Source organism: Anser brachyrhynchus (genome assembly GCF_964034855.1).
Source record: "Anser brachyrhynchus genome assembly, chromosome: 4".
NCBI classification, from domain to species: Eukaryota; Metazoa; Chordata; class Aves; order Anseriformes; family Anatidae; genus Anser; species Anser brachyrhynchus.
Window position 1 is genome coordinate 2,664,929 of NC_137698.1, and position 22,576 is coordinate 2,687,504.

Consider the following 22,576-nt stretch of genomic DNA (forward strand, 5'->3'; position numbering starts at 1 on the left):
TTTACTTTATTTTCCCCATTTTTGGATGTAGCACTTGTGTGGCTCTCTTCTGGACTTCTCAGTGCTCCTTCAGTGACTGCACCCTGTTGGGCAGCACTAAGGGGAAGATGTGCTCCTAATGCTCTTCTGTGTCTGTTTGGTTTGATGTGCCTGGACTCTCTTTTTGTTTTAGTTTGATTTTTGGGTGGGTTTTTGTTGTTAATTGCTCAGACCTGATCAGTGTAGGGTGTGTTTTTTTTTTTTTAATGCAAAATACAGATGGTTGGCAAATGAGAAAAACACTGAGACTGACTCCGTTTATTTGCATTATTTCAAGTAATAATGCTTCTTTAAATCTCTTGGATTCAAATATTTCTTTGTATCTCTTTCCCTTCGTGTTGACATTGCTCTGACTGGGAGAGTTTAGATAGCATCCTGTAGAGTAGGGAGGACTGCGTGCAGTCTGTGTCTTTATGCATACATGATATGAATGACTGAAAAAACAGTACCATGTCAACACAGTTATTTGTTGATCCACTAAAGCTAGAGGGCACCTATGGTTCATGTGTTTCTTTCTATAGCATCTTAAAATATACCTTAAAAACTAACAGACTTATCTGACTGGTGGGGAAATACACTGTTTGGACACAACAGATGAGAAAAGGAGGTGACGTCCTGAGCCACCACAGATACTGCAGTGGGATTTTTCTCCCCTGAACACTTGCTACTGCTGTTTTAGTTACTTTGGTTATTGCTTCCGTGCTCTCTCCTCCCATCCTGCACTGGTCGCTTGACTCCAAGGTAACTCTTACCACATCCTCTCCAAAACTCCTGCTACTGTTGAAGTCAGTGATATAATCTTTGTGTCTTTTTAGCTTTCTCAAAACTGGGAGGAGGAAGATAACTTCTCCCTCTTGCTCTTTGTCCATGAGGGGCTTCTGGAGCCAAGACCAAAGCTTGGCCATCCAGCGATGTTTCCTTGTCAGTCTTAGCCTGAGTGCCAGTTGTCGCCTCAGGTCAGTGGAGCTTTACTGGCCAAGTGATACCTCTGTTGTGTGAAAGAAGCAAGTAAAGATAAAAATACAGTTGAGTCCAGTCTGTATTGAGTAAGGGGGAGGGAGGTGCTGTCTGGGGCCTGCATTCACTGCTGTGAAGCACTGCTCCTGGATCTCTGTTACTCTGATCTTCCTTCTGTCACACACAGTTGTCTTCTCACGTGGCCAGGACAGTCGTAGCACAGCTTATAACATCAGCAAGCATTTTTCTGTAACGTTCTGGTCATCTGGTACTGATGTTCATGCACAGCTATTACAGCCTGACCCGGAACAATGGTGCCTAGCAAGCCCTGCTCGACACTCACCGGCAAGCTGCCTTCCTCCTGCATAAAATGGCTGCAGGAATGAGCAGGTGGGAGTGGGAGGCTTGGTGTGGGTGTGCCTGATGTCTCTCCTACTGAGAGAGCTGCATTTTATCGCCTGGCACAGGCAGAAAGCTAGAAAGGGGTCGTCAGCAGCTTGTAGCTCACTTCCGTTCAGTTCATGTGAAATGACAGTCCCTGTCCCATTAACAAAGCCGGGACGAAGGATTCACTGCTGCTGCTCAATTGCCTCTTCCTGAGGTCAGGAACAACTGGGGGATGCGGTGGCTGGGGCATGGATGTTGTCTCGTACCGTCCAACCAAGCAGTCGGTGTCTGATTTCTCGGAGGTGCAAAGGGAAGCTCGAAAGAGTGCCTGAGGAAAGCTTGATCTTCAGCACTACTGGAGCCTTTTATAGACACCTTTTTATTTTTTATTGTGACAGCTCCTGCTGTGAAGTTGTGTAGACATAAAAATGTGAGGCTGAAATTGTAGTGTTACAAAGAGGAAGAGAGAATCCTTGTGGTCAGTCATTTGCTAAAACATAAAGAGCAAAGCAGAAACACAAGTTTAATGAATTGGTTTGATATCTTCCCGTGTGTCTTTGTTACAATATCCTTATCTTTATTTATTAATGCTTTTTGATATAAAGGATAGTCCTTGTTGGATCTTTACCCTTCAGGTATGTAGAAGTTGAGCTTCACCAGCCAAATTTAATGTTTTTCACTTGCATCACCTGAGAGGTCTGGATTTATTACGTTAGTTCAGTAAAAGCCATTGTGTTGCACTACAAATCTGGCTGCTTTTGAGCACGCCATGTGTTCTGACACATTGTAGCTGGTAGTGGATGCTTCAATTATGTATGTTTAAATAGCATGCCATTTTTAGATTCATACACCATTATTACATGTTCTGGCGTGTTCCGTTTTATCTTTGAGCACAGCAACAGCTACGCTTGGGCTCATGTAAGGTAACTTGGGTATTGATTTTGTACGTAGAGAAAGTCAGCATAAGATTCATCAAGAAGAGTGTAAGACTAACCAAGGGAGAAGTTGATCTGATGGAGTGGGATTGAAAAGCATTCAGATGGGCAGGGGTGTCAGTCACTGAGCTGAAAAAGCGTGAAGCTCATGGCTTCAGTGGCCACTCAGTGACCTAGAAACGCTGTGTTAACTCCAATGGAATAAATGGTTCCAGGTTTGTTGTGGTGCAGGTGTTTTTGTGTGTGTTTTGTTATTTGTTTGCTTTATTTTACGTGTGTTTGGTGGCTGTCGTGTGGGTGTACTTGCTTGGTTTTTAACAGCTAAATACAAATCAGTTATGGGTACAGCCCTGGGTCTTGATAGCCATGTAGCATGCATGCAGAGTGAGTGATATTCCTAGTATCCTTGCAGTGCTTCAGTAATACATTCCAAAACAGATCCTTTTACTCCCCCTTTCTGTAGGGTCCCCATTAAAGCAAACAACATTTGACAGTCCCTTAGATGGCATGAGTTGCTCTCCTGCTTACAGGAGCAGGAAGCAGAAGTGGCAGGAAAAGCTGAAGTAGAGCGTACCTATTGCTGCTGTCTCTGCTGAAAAGAAGAGAGTTAGGTCTTGGAAGACAAAATAGATCTGTGCAAGGGACTGGGAAAGGATGGCAAAGGTTGAGGATATAGCTTCTTTTTCTGGCATTGATGTGTCACTGGCAAAAAAAAAAAAAAAAGGCAGCAAATGGTGTCCTCTTTATTGGCTATTTTGAGCCCTGACAAATGTTCTGGCTTTGGGCTCTTCTGAAATTCTGCTTTCTATGCTAGCATGGCTGCAGCAACAGCAAAATTCATAGCGGAGGTGTGGGGTGTGTACGTTGGAGAAGGTATTAAGGTATACAGCTGAAGAAGCCGTCTATATTTATTTCCTCAGGGAAATACGTAATTCAGTTAAATTGCTCCCTATCAAAGGCCTGAAATTATATACTATGGTCCATGGAGTGTATACTTCGTACTTGGAAAAACTTACTGCTTATGCATGTACATGATGAGTTGTTAGCTGTAAATTCAGTCTTGCTGGCTCTTCTGGCTCATTTAATTCTCTGAATAGTAAATAAAGGGGCTGTAGCTTGTGTGACTCGAAAAGCACCGCACCCATAGGTCCTGCCGGTGGGCTCTACTTCCTTACCCTATGTCAACTAAAAATCTCCCTGGACAGATGCAGGAGATGCTAGGTAAATAAGTGAGTTTATCCCCATTTTGCTGACATGCTAGAACCTATTCAATACAGGGCAACAGCCATCACAGGCTCTGTGTTCTGTATGTGGTTGCTTGCATCAGGGTGATCGGAGATACAAAAATTACTTAGGGCACTTTAACGTGGTCTGAGATACACACTGTCTTCTTTCAGGGTTTGCTAGGGAGGGGAGTAAGGGAATAGGTGACAAGGGCTGTGCCAATAGTGTTCATCTTCTTTGATCAGATTTACAGAGCTTTACAGTCTGACTAAAGAAACATGATAATATGAACTTTCTTAGTAAAGAAATATTCACTTTTAACGGTAGGCTGCAGATACTATATTTTTCATATACAGAAATGAACCCTTATTTTTCAAAGTGGAGGGGAGGAAGATGGAGTTGATCTGAATTGTTGCTGCCACTCAGTAGTCTACAACAAGCACTAAATTAGAACTTGGATTTAATGACTTCACTTTCTTTTTCTAAAGAAACATAAATGAGCTTATAACAGGTTTGTACTTTCAGGTATTATTGAGCAGAACTGGCCAAAGTCTTTCAGAAAAATGGTGTTTGTATTGCAAACTGCTAGTACAGTGAAGCTGAAGCTGGTCGGGCTAGGATTTAAAAAGGTTGTAATACTAACAGCTTACATCTGATGTGTGTCCTATTTCCCCACTACCTACTACACGGCCTGCAGTAACTGACCAAGGCAGTACATTGAGACACGCAACCTGGGCTGCTTGTGTTAGCAGACGTGGAGCTGTGGGCAATTGCAGGCCACCCCGAAACCCACCCCAGTGTCCATGGATGAACATCACCGCAGCCTTTGCGCTGCTTACGCTTGCAGTAATAGAGTTGGTACGGATTTATAGTGCTGTCTCTGAACTGGCAACAAAACAGCCTCTTTTCTTTATTTTCTGTGCATTGCAAGGCTGTAAGATGTGATAGAGATTTTCTTCCCTACAGTCTCTGTGCTTGAGAGAGAGCGACTCACTAGTTGCTGTAGTAGTACATGTGGGCATCGAAGACATACTGATTATAACAAATGGTCCAGGCTATAATTGAAGGAAAATCTTGCACTTTCAGGCCAGATGGAATAATTAGAAAACATAGAGAGCTACCCTTTGAAAAAATAATAACAATGATTTAAAAAAAAAAAAAACACCACTACCTCTAACCCTTAATAAGGACTGACGTGTACTCATTGCTGAACGGCAGAATTAAAAAGATCATGAAGAGTGCAGTATGGAGGAATTATAATTGTGATAGTACAGTTAAGGTCCCCAATTGGGTGCTGTTCCTTTTATGCTGCACTGACAGTAAAAGAGAGTGAGCCATCATTGCTACATTTAACACTTGTACATTTTTATTTAGTTAAATCAGCCATTGTACACATTGCAGCTATGTATTGTTAGTGTGGTTTTTTTTTTTTAATTTTTAACTAATACATGCCCTCATAGATATATTCAATTAGTGTTATCACCATGGGAACAAGATGCTGATTCGTCAACTTAAAATTCACTTCTTCTCACAGTATTCAAGTTCTTTGATAACACAGCAAAAAATCAAAATAAGAGGTGAATAACCATTATGTTGTTACACAGAACATCATCTGCACCGCAAATAACACAACAGAAATGCATTTCTTTAGAGCCCCATTCTTGTAGATCATCCTGTGCTGTCTTTGACGATAAGAAAGCCATGATGTATTGTGAAATGTCTCATCATGGGTCTCGTTCATTTTGGCTACCAAAACACCTTTTTTTTTTTTTTTTTTTTTTTCTGCCTGCTAAAAGAGTGTTAGCATGGCACCTCGGGTTGCTTTGCCTGCTGGAAGCCAGAACTCCCAAGATGTTTTCATGCTTTTGGCATCATTAGCTTAATGAGAAGTGCCCTTGTTCTGAGCACTGAGTGAGTCATAAAAAACAACCAAGCAAACTATAATCATAGAAGGCCTGATAAACTTGGAAAACTCTTACCCCCTACAGGAGAGGATTTGTTTTTAATCTGTTCTTGAGTATACTATTAAAAAAAAAAAAAAGCTGTTTAAAAACATTTAGTGTGTTTGTTTGCGTGTGTGTTACATATGCTAAAACACTATAGAGTGCCTGCCACTAAATATTAAGGTATAGAATACCAAAAATGTCAGCTCTTTGTTTCCTTTTTTTTGAAAATAAAAGTGCAGATATGGTATCATGGTTTTCAGAGGGTTGGTTTAGAAATATATATATATTATATATAGATAGGTAACAAAATAGGAACAGAAACTGGCTTTCAAGGATTGTGAGCTTTTTCTTTAAAAAACGCTTGACTGGAGGATAAAAACTGCTCGCTCAGTGCTAAGAGGGCCAACAAGCTGACATGATTACAGGAGGGTTTGGTTTTGACCTTCAAATGCCACATGCATTTATCGGATAAGAGGCAATCTTGATAAAATATGGTGAATTAATTATTCTCTTTGTATAGTGGTTAAGTCTTTCTCCCATAGTTATCTACAGTGCAGTGGCCAGCAGGACAGTGTGGTTTGCTAAAGCAGTGATGAAAACAAGAAACTACTGTAGTTATAATTGTTTAATACACCCTGGCACATGTCCAGATCTAAAAGATTTTAATACCGTATGCAAATGTGCCATAGATATAGCTGCTAGCAAGTTGGTTACCTAATTGGGTATTTTTAATTTTTTTTCTTTTTCTGGAAATCTTTAAGTGGCTGTCCAAAGGTCTTAAAAGTATCGATGGCCACAGTCAGCTGTTACTTCAGGAGAACAGCTGAATTTCCAGGTTTTTAGCCTGACTCTTAGAGCCTTTAACTATAATAGATCCCTAAACTGGAAGTCTTATGGATGCAGTGGGTCTGCAGTGCTTCCTCCTCAGTCAGTCTGTGTTCGTAGTGTTAACATTATTAATAATCGCTGTTCAGCAGTGTCAATAGACCTTGTAATCCATGATGCTAATTGTATTCAGAGGCAGTGTGTTTTCTGCAGTCTTGTAAGTCCAAATACTCTTGCTATATACAGTTTACATGTTAACTCCCTTTTTTCATGATGCATGTACATAGTCACTTGAAGAGGCCTGTAGATGAAGTTGGCTTGACAAATGCAGTTTCATGAAGCTAGTGCAGAAGCAAAGGACCAGCAAAAAGTGGCAATGCTGACAAATTCCCAGTACAGCACAAAGACGACGGTTCGGTGGATAAATCATCCTGAATGAAGGATGCTATCTTTGGTCACAAATTAGCTTACAGGGTAAAAAAACAACAAAAACCCAAAATCAAATACAGGGGGAAAAAATGAATTCACTGCATCTGCACAAGTAGAAATGGCAGTAGTGTCTTCCAGTGATTATGTAGATAACAATGTCTACACCTAGAGGAGATGGACGTTGCATACTGGATGGATGGTTATGTGGTGGTGTTGAGGGGTGGCAGCTTCTCATTTAGCATCCTGTTTCCAGTCCTCTTTGCAGAAGTGTCTAAGAAGCTGCTGGAGGTCGTGTTGGAGGTCATCCTGTGGTAGTACTTCTGGTCTGTCATCCAGTTCTTCTATATGAATGTGTTTTCCATACTGATCCTTCATCACAGTCCTCTTCTGTGTGCTGGCTTTACTCAGCGTTGTCCTAAAGAAAAAGAATGAGAAATCTTTCTTAGCCCACAGTTTCTGAAGGCTTTAAAAGATGCTCCTCCCCAGATGGAATGTTAAGGTTTTTAAATTTTATTTAACGTAAAACGAGAAGAATTGTAAGCTAGCAGTTTAAGCTAGCAACTAAGGTCAGATATTCTTTATTCACTCTGTATTGAATGTAACACTACCATTTAACTGGCTTTCATAATGTAAACTAGTGGCAGTTCATCTCCTCATGCTTATTAAGCATACAGTTTTAGATGCTCAGCAAAAACGTGCTGTAACATGGGCATGCAACACACTTTGAAATTCACACAGGACCTTCCTAATTGCTGTATTTAACTTCAACACTCAGAGTTGTCCTGTAGAACATTAACATAAGATTCCTTCATGGTACTTTCAGTTTCTTAAGCTAATAGCTTCTTCAACACTTGCTTCTGGGCAAGCCTGCCTTAAGACAGTCAGTAAAACTGTATTTGCTGATACTTAAGCTGATGTGTGTGTGAGAGAGAAAATAGTATACGTATTTGACTTATATTTATATCCATATATCCTCTCATCAATTTTGATAGTGATCATTTGAATATTGAGTCAACTGGTATGAAAAAATATTTTTGAAGTATTCTTGATTAATGTTGTTAACTGTAAATCATACTACTATTATTTTGTATTGCCTCCAAGGAAATCAATCAGGCAGTGATACACCTTTATACTGAGTCTAGCTAGGATGGAGTTAACTTTCTTCACAGCAGCAGCCTGTGTGGTGCTCTGTTTTGGCTTTGTGCCCACAACTGTGTTGATAACAGACCAATGCTTTGGCTACTGCTGAACAACAGTGCTTGCATAGTATTGGGACTTTGTTTTTGGTTTTTGTCCCCCCTGGCTCTGCTCTCCTCATGGGTGTACTGGGGCTGGGCAAGAAATTGGATATAGACACAGCCAGAACAGCTGACCCAAACTAGCCAGAGGGATGGTGTATGTCGTACGGCATCGTGCTAAGCAATAAAAACTGACGTAGAGAGGAAGAAGTGGGTGTGCGGGAATGTCTGTCTGTCTTTTGAGGTGACCACTGCTCAGAGACTGGCTGGGCATCAGTCTGCTTGTGGGAGGTGGTGAATGATTCTTTGCATCATCCTTTCTTCACTTATTAAATTGTCTTTGTTCAACCCTGTCCCAAGGAGAACAGGGAAGGAGAATTAGCAAGCACTTGCGCCCTACTTGGCTGCTAGCCCACATCACCCTTATTGACCGAGTCTTTTCAACTAATTGTAGACCTTTCCAGTGCATATATGCCTTCCTGTAACAGAATGTTAGTAGTAATGATTAGTACTTTTGTAATGAAGCTTTAGATACTGCCAGTGGTTTCACTTTACACATTTAAATCCACTTATGTTCATAATGAGTTTGTTAATTCTTTTCTAGTAACAGTTCACTGACATGCCAAGCCAAACCTTTTAATAATTGATCCATCCTCTTTCATGATTTCTTTCTCTACTAAAGCAGGGAGTTGGACTTTCATTTGGTTACCTGTATAGCTCAATGCCTCAAATTAAAACATAAACTTCCAATTAAAACATAAGAACAGAAACCTAGGACAGAAGGTAATTGCTCTTCATACCTTAATACTTGATATAAATGAAGCGGAATGGTGAGAAAATGATGAATAGACAAACAATAGAGAAGCATCTGCCTGCCATTTGCATCCTTACAACCCTTCCCCAAACATACAGGTTTGTCACAGTTTTTTGGGTAGGATAGTGTCATTGTGCTAAGAATTGTACTGAAGCAGTCTTCGCACTTTCAAGTTTGAAGCAGCCCAAATCAAGGCCCTGGAGCACCATGGTTGCAGAACTCATCCTTTGTGTCTATTTACAACAGCTGCTACAGCAACCCTTTTCCTTTCACAGGAAATATTCTCTTTTATAGCTGTCCCACCTGTCAGTTTGAGTTGCCTATTCTCTGTAACTAGACAGGTATACATAGAAATAGATGGATGATACCTCTGAAATGAAAGAATCAGCGAATTGGAGCCTGGCAAGTTCTTCCACAGAGTATCTACTGTTACTAATACTTATAGAAAACAAAAAAGGCAGCGTTTTTATTCCTTGTTGGCTGGATGTGGTCTTCTCTGTGTTATCATCTGCAAACTTCTCAACTTGCTTTTTGTTTTAACTAGAAAGATAAAGTGGCGGCTGCAAAGTGGGAAAGTGTGTTATTTCCCAAGCCATTTTTGAATCTCTATCACAGTATGTGACAGTTTTTGCTGGTTGTTTTGTTACTGTCAGGAAAGAGGGATCTGGCTGCTGGGACTGTATTTGTAATTGGAAATTTGGCATCTTGGTGTAAGCGCTTTTAGCTCCTGCTGTCTTCCTGCAGTATTCCTTTTCTATTACTGAAATGTCTAAACTGATCAGAAAAAGCAAAAAAAAACAGGAAAGGTGTTAATTAGCTTGATAGCTGTTTCTTCATTTCAAGAGGAAAAAGAGTAATTGCTGTGATACATCTGCCTACCGCTAGAGTCGACTTAACTGTTTCAATTTCTAAAATTAGGTCCATGAGGGGCACTGTACGAATGACCTTCTTTACGAGTAACCACACACACGACTTCTATCAACTTTACTTAAGTCCTCTGCCTTATTGTATTTTTTTAATCTTAAAAAGTTTCATAGTTAATTCTGTAATGGTAGCTTCTTCCCCTATGCATATTTAATATATTAATCTGTTCATAACATGGCCAAGTACAACAACAGAGGTTTATATTTGGTAGTTGAGTTTAATGCTCCACCAGCAAAATTTTCAGTAGAGTTTGTCTCCAGGTATGTTGTGACACTTATTTTAATTGTTACTTTAAAAAAGCATTTTTACCTCTTCAAAGTCCTCTTTGGCTGACGGAAGATCAGTAGCTAAGCTAGCATCTCCGAGGTGTTTCTCTGTTCTCTCTCCTTGCACTACAGTTGTCTTTATGACTTTGCTGACCTTGCGGCCTTCCACTGGTTCAGACTGGAAATTGGAGGCACTGGGCAAAACACCAGGTTCAGACAAAGTCACCTGGAAGGTTAGAAAACAGATTTATACTGGATACAAGTTATGTAGCAAATAAAATCTTAGTATCTGTTCTATGATTCTTTTTTTAATCATTGCCACAGAAAACAAGAAACGTCTCACTTCCTATGCGTACACATCAAAACAGTGAGTATACATTTTATTACCTGCTTTACAGCTCCAGAACAAGATCTTGTAAATACGTACCATTCAGACAGCAGGAACAGCCCTGGAGGACTTGTTCTGCTGAGAAGCTTTATGCTACAAGGGTGGAAACTGCTGCTGGAACCTGAACTAGCTTGAGGGTAGCAGGGATGCTGCCACCCTCCGCCACACCACAGGCTGCCATACTGGCTCACGTGTTCCAAGGCCGCTGGAATTATAGGAAGTAACAAGTGGGCCTCTTGCAGTGAATCTCTGCTGTATTCAGCAGGTAGTATGAATTAGTGGTATCCATTCATACCGTAAAATTCAGATTGTCTCACCCCTCAGAAGACTTACTTTAAAATCCAAGGAACTCTTATAGGAACAACAGACTAGAATTTTAGAATACCACATGAAAGAGACAAACACAATTCTAATCGGCAAAATACAAATTCAGTGTATACGGGCTCCATGTGATATGGAGTAGTTCTGGTATGGTCAGCTAACTTAAAAAAAAAAAAAAGGGCTTTGTTTTTATGTTCCCTTACACTCCTAGGGAATTAATTCTGATGATCAATTCTGGCGAGGGAGAACAGCAATCGTGTTCTTAGCATTTTGAATGGCTGTTAGTTAAACGTTGCTTCCAATTGTAGTACTGCTGAAAGGAATCCCTATTTATTGGTTCCTGCCTCTCTGTCACTACCTTAATTGAGCTAATACAAATGTCTATAGGGCTGCATTGTGATCTAAGGCAGGAAAAGACAAACTGAGAAGAACTTACCTTTTCAGGTTGTTTTTTCTCTCTTAATTACCTGGCTCTATAGTTTGCATGAAGGTAACGCTTTTGTTAAGCATCTTCGAATCAAAGAATTCGTGAGTACTTTAAACATAATACAACTATATAGTTCTAGAACGGCTTAGCTGTAGAAATCTGGAGAACATCAGATCATTTCATTACAATATTCGTCAACTTCCTTATTAGAGTATGAGGTATAATAACAAAGACATATTTGCCATTTATCTATATGCCATCTTGGTACATACTGCTTTCTTTATGAATTTAGTACTTCTTATGAATCACAATCTGTATCCTGACATGTTTTCAGAGACAACTGCCTCTTCTCCCACCCCCTACTTTTCTTTGTCTTTTTTGGAAGCCTTTCCATCTGTAAGGAAAATCTTCAAAGGGTCATTCAAAAATGAATCTTATACATCTTATTGCCATAAGATGTAGCTATTAGGTACAGTGTTGGTGGGCGTACTGCAGCTTTGTACCATCACAAGGAAAGTGGATGATCTGACCTCTGACTGTTCACTGTCACTCTTCAGCACAACCCGTTTTACAACTTTGGAATAGCCATCTCCTTCTTCAACGGTGACAGGTTTCTGTGGTGTTCCTTGCATTATGATGTCTTCTTTTTCTGTGCCATCTGGAGAAACATATCGCCGGATGATCTTTCTAGTGACCTGAAGGAATGAAATAGAGCTTTGTCCCAAAATAATTAACAATTCCTTCTTATTCTCTATACAGAACTTTCTACTCTAAGGGCATCTTTCCTACACAGAAAAACCTACATAGATGGTTCAGCATTTTAGTCTTTAACACGCATTCTCACAAATACCTACAGTAAAGCTGCACATTGAGGCACTGGCCCTGCTTTGTTTATCCCACAGCAAAGCTTCCATAAACTTACTTCACAAATGGAGTGAAGATATATACAGATATGAGAATGACTCTCTAAAATGGTAGTTACTATTAGGAGCAGCAGTATAGCCTCTTAGCGAGGAAACAGTTTACAACAGCATAACTGCTAAAAGTCATTTTTAGACTGGCTTTTTCAAAAGTATTAACTAATTAAAAGGTTTCTGAAAGTAAGAGGTTATCAACTTTGCTACCAAGTACTTAGCACTAGATCTGCAGAGGGACTTGGTCATTACACTATTGTTGCCCGTGGTACTGCTGCCCTAGTGAGCTAGAATTAACCCGCTTAAGAGACCTCATCTGGTGCTTAAGCTTTCTAGGCAGTGGCAAGCCAAACACAGAGCAGCAGAAGGGCTCAAGATGAGATAAGTCTCTCAGAAGGATGGCTACGCATCTTTCTGTGGACACATTTCCATATGCTTTCACAGCTCCTTCTGACAAGACATTCTGTGCCATAAAAACTGAACTGTATGTACAGCTACAGAAATTCAGCAACCTGCTTGGGCACAGCTGAGTGAAGATTTCAAGGCCCTAAAGTCTGGATTTAGGTGATTTGTATTTGTGGATCTAGCCCCCCATTAGTTTCATTAATATGAGTACGCTTATACTCTTAACTATTTATTTAAAAAAAAAAAGGCACTTCCTCAGAAATAGTCAGGTCTACGTAGAATTCATGCAGGTGTATGTAGAATTTTCATTGGATTTATGTGGGAAAGTTAACCAATATGTCATGTTAAGTTACAAAATAATATAAAACAGAATAATCCAAATCTTCACATTTTGAAGTCTCTCATAAACAGAAATTCTGGTTTCTTCTATGTTCAATTTTTAAAAATCATGCCCCTTTACAAAATAAAATTGGGCATGTATGTGGATTTATTTATTCTTCCTTTAAAGGATAGTAAGAAGGTAGCAAGGGGTGTACCTTCTTTACCACTGTCTGGCCATGTTCATCTGTATATTGCTCTTCTGTGACTGTTTCTGGTGGCATTTCAGGCATGCTATCAGCCTGTATGACAAAGAACAAAATTTAAGGAAGCAATGTCTTAATGTAGGTAATTTTTTTTTTAAATAAGCAACTTTTAAAATCAGTTAGAATAAAATTGAGAAATGTTAGAAAGAAATTGTTCTCCACTTGAATACCTAAAGACATGCAAAGGAAAGTTACATAATGGACAGGCAAACGTGTTAGTTGACTGTGCTGCATATTGTCCTCCTCTTACTGAGGTGTTTAATGGGATGTAGAGTTGTGTTAGCAGTATTACTACAATCCTCTTTTCAAGAAGAAGTATTAGAATGGTTTATCTAATGACCATGCATTATTCAGGAGCATTGCAGCTTCAGGTGCAATACCAGCCACGTGGTTCTCTAAGCATCACTCCTGAAGGTATTACACCAGACATTAGACACCGCTGGCTCGTGCAATCATCCAACACTCAGTACCTGAATAATCACCCGGCGACGAATGACCCTGGTAGTTACCATCTCGTCCTCGTCCGAGCTGGTCTCCAGCTCGCCTAACTCCTCTGCTAGCTCCTATTGGAAGCATGGAAGCAGTGCTCTGTTGTATGCAGTGCTAGCACTACTTACAGGCTCTGTCTTGTTTTTATCTAAAACCATCTTCTCTTCTGAAAACTTGCGCTTTCAGGATTTTGCCTCTTACCTGACTTCAATCTGTAAAACACTTATGTGGGGGCAGGGGGGAAGCTTTGGCCACTTGACTGTATATTAGTCGTTCATTAGCATGTTGAAAGATCAGTCTTTGTGATATTAATTCTATAAGATGGTCTTAGTTGTTTCAGTGCTCTTAAGGTTGCCAGAGACAAGCCTGAAATATGTTGTATGACATGGCTGAGATGAACCAGACAGTATTACTAACACCAACTCTGGCATTCATATGTATTGCATATGTTTTCTGCATTGCACAGAAAATTGTACAGAAGTCTTTTAGTCCTCCATACTAAGAAGTGCATAGCATAGCATACAGACAGTAGGACTGAACAGCTTTAACTAGAGGTGAATGTATCAACAGTCTCAGCACTGGAAAGAAAGGTCAGTAAAAGTTAGTCGTAAGTGTTGAGGTTCTCCTGCCCAGCGAAGAATTCAAAATTTAAAGGAAGAGGTCAGAAGGCAAAGAGAAGCTGAAAAGAACTACTTGGGAAACATCTACAATATCAAAGCATAAGGGGGAAAATAAATAAAGTCTGTGGGGTGGGGTGGGTTTGGGGGAGATGAGGATTATTGTAGTGATTAAGTAGTACATTATGCTTGACAGCAGCCGTTGTATTGAGTCCTATCATAGCTAAGCTTTCAACATCACATTTATCCTATGCATTTAATATTCAGCATTCTTCTGAGATCCCAGAGGCAGATCTGTGAGACATTGCTCTAGAGGTGGTACATTTGGCAACATAAACAGTGAAGAAAGAAGAGTCTGTTCCTAGGTGAATGTCAAAACAGGAAACCAATTCTGCTTAAGAACTGTTCTGTCTCTGCTCTGACTTCACTGATGAAACTAATTTCCTGCTCAATTATGCCTTCTGTTCTGACTTAAAACAGGCAAAAAAAGCTGTTTATTCTTAAACCTAATCTGCCAAGTACCTTAAATTCCCCTGAAAGCCATGTAGTTGCTCTCCTTTATTCCCTCTGGACTTCTCACCAAATATGCAAGAAGGTTCCTTTGCCTTACGCAGCCAAATGACCTACCTCACATACATTTTGCTCTCCTCTTCCATCTCCTGTCTCCATTTCTCTTTACTGCTTGCATGCTACATAAACACCATTCTCAAGTTCTTTTCTTCCAGTGCATCTTTAGTCTTCTGCAATGTACATCCTGCTGCCTTTTTTTCCATCTCACTAAGTTTACAATGTTTTTCATGTCATTCTTCATGATGCTCTGGGCCAGTCTTGTCTTCTTGAGCTTTTAACACTGTAACTTTGCCTTTTGTACATCTATTTTTCAGCATTCACTTGTACATGGTTTGCTTCTGCATCTGTTACTTACACCAAGTAACTCCCACATGCATGGACATAACTGCCACAGACCAAAGGACAAGTAAGGATAGCAAAACCAGAATTACAGTTTAGACTTTAGGATCTTGGTTTTGCTTCTGCTATCAAAACCTCTACACAAATGACTACAGCTAGCCCTCAGAACCACAGAGGAAAGGGAAAATGGCTCAGCTGCAGATGAAGATTAATCAGGCTCATAGAAAATATTCCCATCTTAAGAATGACAGGACATAAAATTTGTCCACTGTGTTAATTACTTTGAGGAAAAGTTGGTATTTACCTTTTCCAAAGATTCCTCCTCGTAGCCACTTCCAAGCTTTTCTGGCTGTTCATCAGTTGACTCCACTATCACTAGACTAGTTCTTCTTGGAGAGACGTCATCCTGATGGAGCTCAGGCTCCTCGGGCTCTTGGATGATGGGAGATTCACCGCTCTGCAAAGATGATGGGGAACGTGGGGATGATTTTTCTCTCTCTTCCTTTGCCACGCTGAAGCATGCAGATTTTTCACTTGCTGCCTTTCCAGTTTCTGCTGCTGCAGACTGCTCTGGAGTTGTGACGCTGTGAATTACAGGTTCAAGAGTTTTATCAGATAACTGTAGTCCGACTCTGCTGCCAGGGTGACTCCAAAGGGTCACTTCAGACTTATGCTGATTGTATTAACATTAACCGTTTCACTGCCTAGAATCACCTGTTGAGGCTTGCTTTTCTCTTTTCATACATATGTGTGTGTGTGTGTATATATATATATGTATGAAAAGAGAATATATATATATATTTTTATATATATATATATATACATACACACACACGTAAAAACAGTGAGCCTGCAAGAATTACAACTTTAACTTTTAAAACTTCTTAGATGTTTTAGAGCTAGCATCTACACGCATTTTGTTTTTCCTCTTGTCCTAAAAATTAACAGAGGAAGTTGCTAAGTCTTACTAGTTGTGAGTCCAGATTCCTTTCTACATAACCAATCCCATGACTAGATAACAGTAACAGATTAACTTGCATGTGTATGTGTTGTTTTTCTCCTGGTATAAGTTGTGTTTTGACAATTTATTGTGCTCCCCTAACTATTGACCTCCACACAACTGTGTTCCAAAGAAAGAAAACATTTAATTGTAGTACAAGTTAAACAGCATTGATCTGGACTTTTTTCCCTTTCAGTGGGCTATATGCGTTATTGTAGAATTTCTCTTCTCATAAAAGCTTCCTTTTCTTATAAAGCTACTTACATCTAGCCCAGTTTTCATCCTAGTTCAAACTAGACGTGAAGTACAGCAATTTTCCCCTGTCATTGCTACTCTCATTTTAGCATTTGCAATACTGTCTCAATATTTTTTGTCTTTGGCGAAAACAGTAGTTTTAAGGAATCCATGCTCTGACTGCACAATACATACAAATAGCTTATTGACATTTCTATCAGCTGTCAGTATTTGCAGATAAGTTATTTGTCTTCCGTAACCTTAATAATACCTGTGATAGTCCGCTTTGTGTGTATGTGTTTGCTGGTTTTATTGTACTGGACTTTGTTATTTCTGTACAGAATTGTGCCACTTCTGCAGCTAAAAACACACCATTAAAAATTACCCTCTATTCCTCAAAAGCATTTGTTTCCTTCCTTATGCAAATCATTAGGAAGTACTGGTATTTTTGCGTATCAGTGCAATCTAGGCCTACCTTGGATGCTTGTTTCTGTCTCCCACCCTCTCTTCAGGTTGTAAAACCTCCCTGTTCAGAGCTGCATCTCCACATCAAAGCTAATTGCTCCTAGGAAAATCACCTATTTGGAAGGGAATCCTCCCTATTTTGCTAGCCCATGAATACCTGAATCAACCCTGCAAAGAGTTGTCACTGTGGATGCAAGGTTAGTGATGGGTGGGAAGAAAGAAACTTGATCCTTTTCAGGTCCTTTTCCAAATGAAACCAACTCCACTGACAGCCCTGAATCAGAATTCAAAGCTATGCTATACAAGCCCTTTAAGTCTGTACTTCATCATGTGGTGTTCCTTTAAGTACTTTTGTCCTGTCTGTCCAAAACCCTCTCTGTTCCTTCAGCCATTTGAAACTGGCTTGTAAAAATCTAGTTGCAAATATGTAGTTAGGAGTTTTGCAAGTAATGACTAAGTTAGGAAAAATTTGCCTCAATTTAAAAAACCATCCTCAAGTTGAAGAAAGGGCCCTCTAGTGTTAATTCTATCAAGTTTATATGTTAGATGGCAAGTAATGTTAAAAAATACAGTTTGACGGAAGAAAGCCCGCGTTATCCCTCTTCTTTCATACATATTGAACTAGATTATTACTGTATGTTCACAGTGGAAGACTGACTTTCTCTCCCAGTCTTTAAGGCTTCCACCACACTGATTAAGAAGTCAAGCCTATAGAAGGAACTCATGAACTAGTATGCAGAATTGAAGGAGAATTCTAGTGAGTACATCTGTATAAAAGAAAACTGTAAAATCCTCTTATTACAGAGAAGAGAGAATCTATTCCACATAGGTCTCATTTTGGTCTTGTGACACTTACAAATATTCATGTTGTGAAGCAGATGTTTTTTCTGGCACATCCTGGGGTTTCCCTGAGAATTCAGATTCTGCTTGTTCCTTGTGTGCTTGTCTCAGGAGCTCAGCCATTGACAGTTCTGCCTCACTCCTGGGAGTGCTGTCCTGGAAAGGAGAGTAACTAACAGATACGTCTTCCTCGGAGACAATAGGAGGGTGTTCAGTTGGGTCACTGTCTTTAGATATTCTGTGCTGTTGTTCTTGCTTATGTCTTGAACTGAACAGTTCTTCTTGCAGTGCAGAAAACCCTTTGAAAACAGAAATATCATTACAAGTCTCATTAGAATGCAGAAAGTCACTTCAATTCTCTACGTGTGTTTAAAATCCCTGGAAGGAATAAATTACCTGAAATTTTTAGACAGCTTGAGTGGGAGAGCATATAACCTCTCTAAGCAGTAGAAGGAACACTGGATTATCACTACAGCTGCCAAATAATTAATCTTGACAGTAATAGGCAAAATAAAATCTGCCCAGAAATCTACCTACACCAATTAATCTCAAACCTTCCCAAAGTATGAAAGACTTGCAATAGTGTTTTTTGTTTGTTTGTTTGTTTGTTTTCCAGCAGACTGGAACCCATTTTAGTGGCTTTTTCCCCCCATCCCTGATGTAGCTGCTTATGGAAAAAATAATTACACAGGTCGATAGCTTGTGTAGTTATAAATACTATAGAAGTATGGGAAAAGAAATTCATACATGTCTAGGTGCAAGGGCTAGCTAATTCGTATGCATCAAAATAATTCTTAAAAACAAACAATCCTTCCCTCCCTCTCCCCCAAACACTTTCTCAAAGCATGGGTTCTAATCCTGCAGAAGATGTAAAATAACATGTGCATTTGTATTCCACAAGCTACAAGTCATAAGCTTTTGTTTTTCTTCACTAACCCCATTCAGTAGAAATCTGCTGAACTCCAAAGAACAGCTTGGTGGAAAACATAACTATTTGTTCTGAATTTGAGCAAGATATGGAGGTTAACAAACTGATCCGTTGTTGTATTTGAATGCTAATTACAGCAAACATAAACTATTCCTACATCATCTACATAAATATGGGATGTTTGTGACTGTCTTGATACTTTACCAAGCTACTAGTTCAATACTAAGTTAAGGGTGTAAAAGTATCGCTTCCAAAATACAAGAGAATTTTACTTCACATAATTTGGAGGTGTTTCCTTAGTGTACAACTATTGATCTAATCTGAACTTCTATTCAGCCTGTGACTGTATCAGGAGATGTTTACCTTCACTATGGTCCAATCCTATTGTTTGTTCGATTTCTGCATACGTGCGAGTGCCGTGGACTTGCATGGAGTCTATGCCGCTGGTCTCCATTAGGTGAACAATATCCATTCGGTTGATTTTTGTAAGACACTGGGTAAGATTTGTATCTGTGGCATTAAAATGACACCATGTAGCTGAATTAAGAACTTCACATGCTCTCCTTTCTATTTTCGATATGAATTATGTATGTAGGATACTGATTTAGCAGCATAGCTATGTAAGATTTACTTAAGGGCCACACACAAAAATTACCTCTAATCTAGTCTTTCCTTTCACAAATTGGTGTAGTTCCCTCAAGTATTTTTTTAGTTTAGGAAAAGAAACTTCAGTATTTTTCCACTCTTGCTTTGCTCTAAGATGTTCTCCAAATGAACAATATTAAACTATTCTCTCTTACAGAATCCTACGATACACCACGTTATACAGACAAGCTTAAAAATAGAACCCAACCTATAGCCATTCTTCCTGTTGCCTAAATTTTAAACATTTTCTTTTTTGTATTATAACACACATTGGTCCACTTGTATATTGGAGACAGTGTAGATGTACTATAACTGGTAATGAACCTGTTGCATGTTTCCCATCCCTTTCAAGCCAGTATTTGAGGAGTGCATGGCTCTGGTCTTGAAGTGAATTAGGATTTTCAATCCTGATTTGATGAATTTGCTCTTCTGTGAAATCCAGTTCTCTTGCTAGCTCTGAAAAAGAAATAATTTTCTGTAAATATGTCCTTTATTTTTTTCCCCACCTTACATCTATTTTACAGTCGTCTGCAGAAAAATGGATTACAAACTTTTCTGACACCCATTTCTCTTTGTTTCCATGTACCTTGTTATGTTTAGAGACACTGTTAAACAAGAGGTTCAAGACAAAGTCAGAATAGCATTATGCCTAGAAGTGATGGGTCTATGCGAGCTTTTCTTTTCTGTGTGCACCATTTCTCAGAGATAGATACAACCCTACTGACAAAACCACGACAGAGTACCATGCTCTTTCAAAAGCACCATGCTCACCAAATCCAGTGAAAGAATTGATTTTGAGTAATGGCATTTTGCACAGCTAGATTAAAGCGTAATCATATTACGCCCATGGACTTGTTTCATCAAAAGAAAAGTAAATGCCTATGAATCACAGTTGAGAACCAAAAACCAAAATGTGAAGCTAATAACCAGTATCTTTCTGACATAGCATAGGCTCAGACTGCAGTCCAGAAAAGAGAAATGTCTTTAACAGTCTGTAGCCCCTCTATTATATCCAGAATGAAGGTCAGCTTTCTCCCACCAAACTAAGACATGACTGTAGGTAGAAACAGGCAATCAAATGATTTAAAGCCACGGGGAAATTGAGAGATTCCTACTATTACTCTTGGTCCCCGGACTTCTGCTTCTCTCACAAAGAAGGATTCATACTCTATTCCGCTGTAATTATAACTATGGTGGATGATGGAGGGTGCCACGTTTTAATGGAGAGGGGAACCCTAGTCCCCAGGCCCTAGATAAACTTATTTCCAAACTGGCTTGTATACTGGTGCAACTGTAAACTTGAACAAATACACAATAACATTATATCAGATTTAAGTTCTAGGTAGTCAAGTAAGTTTGAACAAAAACCAACCACTGTTTTATCCCTCAAAGTAACATTTGACACAGCAATTTTTACCATAATCAATCTGTATCGTAACACAAGACAGGAATACTTTTGCAGGTGTATTTCTCTGTCCTCTCCAAAATTCTGTAAAATACAGAATTGTCTGTTTTGATGAGTATCCAGTTTTTCTAGTTTTGTTTTCAGATTAGTCTAGTCATTTCTATTAATTAAAAAAAAAAAAAAATCAGCATATTCCTATTCTGTTACATTGCATAAATCCAAGTCCTACTGACTTCAAAAATAATCCATCTTGGGAAAAGTGACATATGCTTCCAGTGTTCTCTATAGACTGAAATAGAGAAATATTGAAATAGAAGACAGGAAAGGAGGAGATGAGTAAAATATACAAAAATGTCAGTGATATTTTGTTATTCTCTGAAGATGCTTATAAAAACAGTATAGAGCGCAACCTCAATTACCAAGTAGTTAACACTTTTTTTTTTTTTTTTAAATACAATTCTTCTTTAACCACTAGAACCCCACTTACTTTCATCAGTGTGGTACTGCTCTAGGGTTAGATACAAAAAAGCATAGACCTGATTTAAATTTTTGTTGGATGGCACAGCTTAACATAGCATAGAGATTTCTCCATAGCTCTTTCCTTGTAAATGCTTTTGGGCTGATTTTCAGTGACACAGATCTGCATTTCATTCTCTGCTACTTTAACTTTTCCCCCGGAACGTTAATTGTGCTGTCTTGAAGTGATTGTTACAAATATGACCCTTTTCATTTCTTTTTCCTCCGCACATAGAAAAGAAAGAAAATAGCTTCCATAAAAAAAGAAGCTGATGTAACCTTTCCCCATATCGGTCTTCCAGCTCAGGATTTCCAGAACACAAATGATGTTTGTTCATCTATATTCCAGATAGTTTATGTTCTAGAGTCATTGCACTTTTCAAGAAAGCGTAAGGTAACTTACGCCAACTCTTTGTCACTTTCTCATCCTAGGAGCTTTCCCTCTGGAGATACCACAACAAATAGAGAGGAGTTACCTCTTCATCTTAGTTCTTACCTAACAGGCTAGAGGAATCTTAGTAATCAGCAAACAATCTAGTTCCTATAAGCTACTGAAGTATTTCTATGAAACATCTTTAGAGAATGAGGAAATCATCTGAAAGAAACACGAAAACATTTAGGAATGCTCGCCTTGTTTCTCACTAGAATAGATAACGTGAATTTTACCTGTCCAACTGAATCCAAGATGATCAGCAATGTGGGCCAGTCTTTCCTCTGTCCTTTCCTGATCATCCTGTTGATCTAAAGGTCAAAGAGAACAGCCACAAGTTGTCTTTTACAAATCAAAAAGCATTTCCATAGGTGATAAAGACCTAGAAGGGATAGCATTTTTTTCTGACTGCTCTAATCTAAACATGGACAGGCTGCTACAACTGGGTAGTTATAGTAAGGATTGCAAATCCCCAGGTCTAACAAAAAAGAAGAAAAAGGTAGCTTGATTTTTCAAAGGTACAGAACTATCTACATTTCCCATTTGAAAATCAGGCTTTAATGTAAAAATCTAAATAAGGAGTGAAGTGCCTACTCTACTCTACTATTTTATCCAAGCATTTTATTCTAAAACTTCATTCTAACATTAAGGTGAAGACTAACTAAGTTAAGAGCTGTAATTTTCCATGCCTCCTTAGTAAATGCCAAGGTTGCAAAATTCATCTGGACTGGTGCTTCTAATTGCTTTCTTTCTGTGGTAGCGAAACTTTTGTTCAAACAGTCCACATGGCATTTCATGTTATGGTTTGCATTTGGAAATTATTAATTTAAATGTCTTTGACTCTTTCAACTAAGGAGTGATATAAAAGACTTACATTGAAGGCAAGGAAAAATCAGACATTCATTCACCAGTCTTTGTATATTTCAGAAACAGTGAGACTCACTGTTCCTCCCATCCCCAAGGCTAATTTGAGGATGTCAGAATTTGAGTTTTGATTTTCCCTGAATGAACACATGGATTGCAAAATCCCACATTCAGAAAATTGCTTAAAGTTGGTGAAATATGGTTTCATTTT

The 22,576-nt window shown here is 39.1% G+C and overlaps 1 protein-coding gene across 35 annotated transcripts in view; it reads right to left on the bottom strand.

Annotated features, from left to right (window-relative positions):
* Window positions 1–4,886: 4,886 nt before the first annotated feature.
* ANK2 (ankyrin 2) overlaps window positions 4,887–22,576 on the bottom strand; it is a gene marked incomplete at its 5' end in the record, with an annotated part of 358,674 nt that continues 340,984 nt past the window's right edge. For 33 of the 35 annotated variants that reach the window (XM_080591203.1, XM_080591200.1, XM_080591209.1 and 30 more), the window contains 10 exons: window positions 4,887–7,157; window positions 10,028–10,210; window positions 11,651–11,815; window positions 12,976–13,059; window positions 13,494–13,586; window positions 15,343–15,622; window positions 17,594–17,876; window positions 18,869–19,015; window positions 19,475–19,606; window positions 21,738–21,812. In XM_080591203.1, the coding sequence (XP_080447329.1) occupies window positions 7,143–7,157; window positions 10,028–10,210; window positions 11,651–11,815; window positions 12,976–13,059; window positions 13,494–13,586; window positions 15,343–15,622; window positions 17,594–17,876; window positions 18,869–19,015; window positions 19,475–19,606; window positions 21,738–21,812 (1,457 nt within the window). In that variant the 3' untranslated portion in view covers window positions 4,887–7,142. The remainder of the gene's footprint in view (window positions 7,158–10,027; window positions 10,211–11,650; window positions 11,816–12,975; window positions 13,060–13,493; window positions 13,587–15,342; window positions 15,623–17,593; window positions 17,877–18,868; window positions 19,016–19,474; window positions 19,607–21,737; window positions 21,813–22,576) is intronic. The other 2 variants (XM_080591199.1, XM_080591206.1) reach the window with 2 other exon arrangements.